The 6,000-nt window shown below is 57.2% G+C and overlaps 1 protein-coding gene across 1 annotated transcript in view; it reads left to right on the top strand.

The window, feature by feature from the left end:
- Positions 1-833: 833 nt before the first annotated feature.
- TOX2 (TOX high mobility group box family member 2) overlaps positions 834-6,000 on the top strand; it is a 153,374-nt gene continuing 148,207 nt past the window's right edge. The window contains 1 exon segment of the mRNA XM_027558495.1: positions 834-932. Coding sequence (XP_027414296.1) covers positions 834-932 — 99 coding nt within the window.

Raw genomic sequence — 6,000 nt, 5'->3', positions numbered from 1 at the left:
GGAGACCGTGGTGGTTAGTGGTGGTGTTTGTTGGTCGTGGTGATGGGGGTGGCCGATTCTGGCCGCTCCCCCAGAACTCCACGTCCTAGTCTATTCTTTCTATGACCCTTCCCTCTCTCTGTCATTAAAGGATGCTTTAGACTCCTCCAGGTGGCTTCAGTCCTGGATCCTCTGGGTACCGCGGAGCCCACTCCATCACCGATCCCACAAGTCCTTGCCTCAGTTTCCTCATCTGTAAAGTGAGAATTTAAGCAGCAGCCCCCCACCCCGCTCAGGGCCACTCTCTCAATGATTCAGATCAGTGGGACCGGGAGCGGGGACATCCTACGATCGGCCGGCCTCGGGCTCTGGGCAACGCCGGGTAACGCAGCATCCATCTCCGAAAGTGTTCCTTCTCTTCTGCCACCTTCAGGGCTCAGCAACGCCCTGATATCTAGGGCGGGGAGAGTCCCACTACTGGGGAAGGGTGTAGTACGGCTTTCTCCCTCCCCTCACCCTTGGTGGCGGAGGGCGGGACGGGAAAGGGCCGTCTGGACGGGCGCGCAACCCTCCGGGACCCGCGGGGGCGGCGAGCCGGGCCGGGGACCCGGCGTCTGCCCGGACCGCGGGAGCGATCTTCCCCCGGGGCCCAGGCCCCCGGCCCTCCGCTGCGCCCGCGGCCGGAACAATAGCGCGCGCTGGCGGGCGGGCGGGCGGGCGGGGGCGGGGCGCTCCGCCGGGCGCCGCCCCCGGCCCGCCCCCCGCGCTCACACACCCGCTCGCACACTGGCTCCCACCCGCCGCCCGCCCAGGCACTGCCCGCGGGAGCCGCCGCCGCCGCCGCCGCGCCCGCCATGGACGTCCGCCTGTACCCCTCGGCGCCCGCGGTGGGCGCGCGGCCTGGGGCCGAGCCGACCGGCCTGGCGCCCCTGGACTATTACCACTGCGGCAAGGTAGGCGGGGGCGGGGTGGGGGCCCGGCGGGCGGGGCCTGCCCGCGCCTTCGGACCCCGCGCCGCGCCGGAGCGTCCCGGGCTGGAGCGCGCGGGCAGCGGTCACCCGGCGGCTCGGGACACGGGCGCTCTCGGGGACACGCGCGGGGAGATGCCGGCGGTGCGGACGCGCGGGCACACGCACCCCCCCCCCCCCCCAGCCCTGCCGACGGGCACACACGCCGCTCACGCCGATCCCCTTGGTGGTGACACTCAACGCCCGGAGTTGTTGGGATCACAGGCAGAAGTCACCCGACAGTTGCTCACACGAAGTCACAGTGACACACTCACCACGTCCCCCCTGACGGCCTCGCCTGCATTCACGAGCCGACGCGCAGTGACCCACTCTCGCCCAGCCATGCACCTGCTCACACTACCGTCCTGCACAGGTCACCCTCATCCGTACACAATCACACGCAGTCACGCGCCCACCTGCACTGTCACCCCGCCACGCACAAGTCACCGTTCTCACGCGACGCCGCCGCACACCGCGTCCCGTGCCCCCACGCCGCCACACGCAGCCACAACTCGGGACAAGCACACAAAGAAGTCGCTCCGACAGTCACTCGCCCGCGCTCCCAGTGACTTCCACAGTCGCACGCTGTCACCCACAGCCACCCACCCCGTGGACGGTGAACCTCAGGCACACGAATCGCCCTGACAGTCACCCAGTCACGCGCGGTCACACCCAGGGGCAGCAGCATCCCGCCCCCTCTACCCCGCGCCCGGCCATCCACACCCGCGCGTCGGGGTTTTTTAACTTCTTGCCGCCGAAGCGCACGAATTGGGCCGTTTACGAATCGGTAAATCCGGCGGAGCCTCGGATTCCGAGCTGGCAATGGCCCATCGAGGCCTTTCCCCTCCCCGGAATGGCGAGCGGGCGCTCTCCCGACTGGAGTTGTGGTGAGGGGAGCCCCTTCTTTCCCGAGATCGCCACCCCTTCCCGCGACCAGGTCCTACCTGGAGCCAAGTCCCCGCCGCGCTGCCCGGCACGGGCGAGATGAGAGCTCGCGCTTCTGAAAGCCGGGACGGGCGGCGTCCGACCCTGCTCCGCGCTGCCAGCCCAGCCCCGGACCCTGCGCGGCAGCGCCGCAGTCCGAGACTCTTCTTTCGCCCGGGAGGGAACTTTCAAACTTAAGTTAGGAAGCTGGACAGTCAGTGCGTCCGCTAGTCGGTTCGTCGGTCCCGGGCCGGCCGGAGCCGAGCGCGGCTTTTCGTCACTCGGAGCCCGGATTGAACGGCGCGCGTGGGTTTCCCCGGGGCCAAGGCGCAGACGCGCGGGCTCCGTGGCGCTGCGTGGTGAGTGCCAGTCCGGTGGCTGGGTCGGCGCCCCTCCGGGGTCTTAACCGCACCCCGCAGGCTCTTCATCAAGCTTCTTGCTATGGGGATGCTGCGGGGAGGGGGCGTCCCCGCGCGGAACCTGGGGGCCGCCCCGGCTGAGCCTCTCTGGCTGCGTCCTCAGGCCTTGGGGAGCGGCTTCTGGAGTCTAGGGGCAGAGAGCCCTGCGCAGTTCCCCTGGAGCATGGGGTGGGGTCCGGGGCCCCCAGACCTGGGGCGGGGACGGGCGGTAAGTGAGATCGCGCGGAGGATGGGGCGATTTATCTTTGGTCCAGTGACTGGCAAAGTTAGAAGCAAAAGAGGAGGATGGTGTCTTCAAGAGAAGGCCAGTTCTCTGGCCGCTTCCATCTGATGGAGGGAAAATTGATGAGAAGTAGTAAGTGGAATCTTTAGGAAGCAGAAGACAGTTGGATGTGTGTGTGGGGGGTGGGGGGCAATTGTCTATCTGCTGCCCTTGGCTTTGTTATTTTTTAAAATATGAAGTTGGCAAGGTTCCAGCCTCTGGTCTTGGGGCATGGGTGAGTCTGGGGATGTGTGCCTCAAAGTCTGGTTAGATGGGTGCCCCTCGCCTGCAGTGCTCCTTTGCAGGGTGATGTTTCTGTAAACCCCTTTAGAGTGGGGTGGTCTCCTGAGGGGGCCTTTGGGAGGTGGCATTCAGCCGAGGCCCCTGCTTTATTCTGATGTTCTGTAAAGCTCTGACTCAGCACCAAGATCCAGTGTGAAACCCTGGTGGGAGGAAACCAGTCAGGGAAGGAGAAGCTGGTGATACTGGTTTCTGTCTGCGATCTCCCGACCCCTAGCCCAGAGCTCAGGGTGTGTCCAGGTAGGAGATGGGTGGCGGTTGGATCACTAGGGTAGGTGAAAACCAGATCTGACTTTCTACTTGGACGTGGGAAATGCTTCTCAATCCTGCAGCCTGGGGGCAGGGGGAGACAGAGGATGTCACTTGGCTCAGGGAGGGACGAGTCAGAAGCCTGTTGGTAGCAGATCACCAATGGGCACTCGCCTTCAGTGCTAGTGGTTGGGGGTGGTGGTGCAAGTTGTACCAAGGAACTGATGCCCCTTGTTCTACCAGGCTTCTTGGTACAGCAAGGAGGGATTGGGGAGATCCTGGTCACTCTCCAGACTGGAGGGGAGACACACCCAAGATGCAACCATGACCACAATTGGGATCTATAGACTGGGGTGCACAGCCAGGACGTGACCCACACGTTGGGGGCTTGGTCACTGGAGTCTAGATAAGAGCCAGGTTCCAACAAGGACCCAAACCTGAGAAACACAAGGACAAGCCTTTGCCAAGTGATGCTGGACAACCATGGGGCAGTTGACCTGGAAGGGCCCTTGGTGACTGTCCCCTTAGTAACCCTCTAACATAGAGATTCCAGCCTCTTTAAACCAAAGTCATGAGCAGTGGCTGTTCTTTTGGTTATCTTTTGTTTGAGAAAATGCACAGTGACAAAGCTGCTATGGTTTCATTTTTGCTTTGAAATAGATGTTTATTTTATTAATCACAATAATATTAGCATACATTTGAAAAATAGCTTATAAGATATGAAACAGGCACATTACTTATTTCATGTAGTGATGCTGCCTGGTTGAGCATAGGGATTTGTGGCCTTGTAGCTCTATATGTGTCTCCCTACGGGGAACAGCTGATCCCCTCCTTCTTCCTTCACACAAGGGGAAACTGAGTCATGGAGTAGTACACTCACAGGTTACACAGCAAATGAAGAACACAGCGGAGGCCTGAACCCAAGTTCCTGGACTCCCAGTTTGATGCTTGACTGGCATTCCCCACAGGTCTCTGTCATGGTTTGGGAGTTAGAAGTTATGATATCCTTCTAGGGTAACTATGAAGTCCCTTTATTTGGGTTTTGGCAAGGTGGTTTAGCAGGATGAGCGCATTGTCTGGGGCTCCCCGCTCAACTACGGCAGACTAGTGGAAACTGGCCAGTGGCATTGAACAAATCTGGATTCAAATCGCGACTTGTGTCTTTGTGACCTAGGGCAAATGATTTTAGCTCATTGAGGTATGATTTACACGCAATAAAATGGAAATTTGAAGTGTACTGTTCCATGAGTTTTGACAAATATAACCACCCTTGTGACCCCTATCCCAATCCAGATATAGAACATTCTGTCACCCCAGAAAGTTCCCTCATGCTTCTTTCCAGTCAATACCACTACGTCTGGAGGAAATTACTTACCTGATTTCTATTATCAGTGGTTTTTTAAATTCAGTGTATGTGTACTAAGTCAGTTTAAGTCCTAGAACTTCATATGAAGCATATACATTTTGGCATCTGGGTTCATTTTGCTCAATGAAGTGTCCTTAAGATTCGTTCATGTATTTATCCCTAATTTGTTCTATTTTATTCCTTAGTAATATGACATTGTGTTGGTTTATTTGTTCACCTGCCGATGGACATTTGTGTTTGTTTCCATGTTGGGGCTGTTATAAATAAAGCTGCTGTGAACATCCTTATACAAGTTTTCTGTGAGTGGGGCAAATTATTTAATATCTTTGAGCCTCAGTGTCCTCTTAAGGACATCACTGTCTACTTCTGAGGTTCGGGAGAGTTAATTGAGTTAATATAGGGTATAAAAGTTCTTGGCACATACTGGCTAGTAGTTAGATAGTAATGGTATCAACCACTTGGGACCTATTCCAGTGAGAGGCTTAGCATCTCTGTGTTCCACATATCCTTCATCCCTGTTTCAAACATCCTTCAGGGCCAACTTGGGTACCACTTTCTCTATGCAGTGCTCCATGGTCAGTAACCTTCTGTCTTTTTCCAGGCATCCCCCCAAGAACTGGTTACTGCATGGGTTTTGGCAGGTTCCGCCATCCATCATTCAGTCAACAGTTACCGAGCACATGTTTGTGCTAGGCACTGTACTTGGCAATAGAAGTGAAACAAAGTGACTCAAATTGCTTCCCTCTGGAGCTTATGTATCAGCATGGGAAGTCATAAATATATGGATGAGATCGTTATGGTATTGTGACCGATGCCATCAGTACAACTATGGAGAAAAAGGAAGCAGGGAAGAGAGTTAGGGGTGTCAGGTCCAGGGACTGGTTTGCCGTTTTAAGTAGTGAGGTTGGGGAAGACCTTGTGGTCTAGACCAGGAGTTCTCAAATTCATGTACACAATAGCAATCATCTGGAAAGATTTGAAACACAGGTTCCGGGGCACCCCTTCCTGCCCTGAGATTCTGATTCAGCTAATTTGTGCTGGGGTCCTGAGGGTCTGTGTGTCTGACGAGCTCCCAGTCCTGCCGCTGCCACTCCGGAGACCACATGTTATGCAGCAGTGGTTCGGTTGTTTGTATACAGGGCTTTGTGGGCTCCCACCAGGCAGGAACCATGCCCAGCACCTGGCACAGTGCCTGACCGATAATTACTCAGGAAATTGTGCTGGTGGGTGAATGATTCAACTCTCCACCCCCACAGTTCTGGGCACGGCATCTTGTCCCTGGATGCGATCTAGACAAGCTTGGGTAGTGCATGATTGGTGGCTCCTTGTGACGAAAATCCACTAAGTGGGAGGGGCTGGTCCCACCTTCACCCAGACTTGAGATTGGAGAGGCCTGCTCAGCATCCCTGGTAGGTGAGGTCCCCACGGCATCTTTCTCCTGGGACACTGGTGGCTGTGGGCAGGTCCCTGGGGGAGGAGCCCTGGGCTGGCTGG

Source organism: Bos indicus x Bos taurus, chromosome 13 (assembly GCF_003369695.1).
Source record: "Bos indicus x Bos taurus breed Angus x Brahman F1 hybrid chromosome 13, Bos_hybrid_MaternalHap_v2.0, whole genome shotgun sequence".
Classification (NCBI taxonomy): domain Eukaryota; kingdom Metazoa; phylum Chordata; class Mammalia; order Artiodactyla; family Bovidae; genus Bos; species Bos indicus x Bos taurus.
The sequence above is the reverse complement of the archived record's forward strand: the minus strand, read 5'-3'. Positions and strand labels throughout refer to the sequence as shown.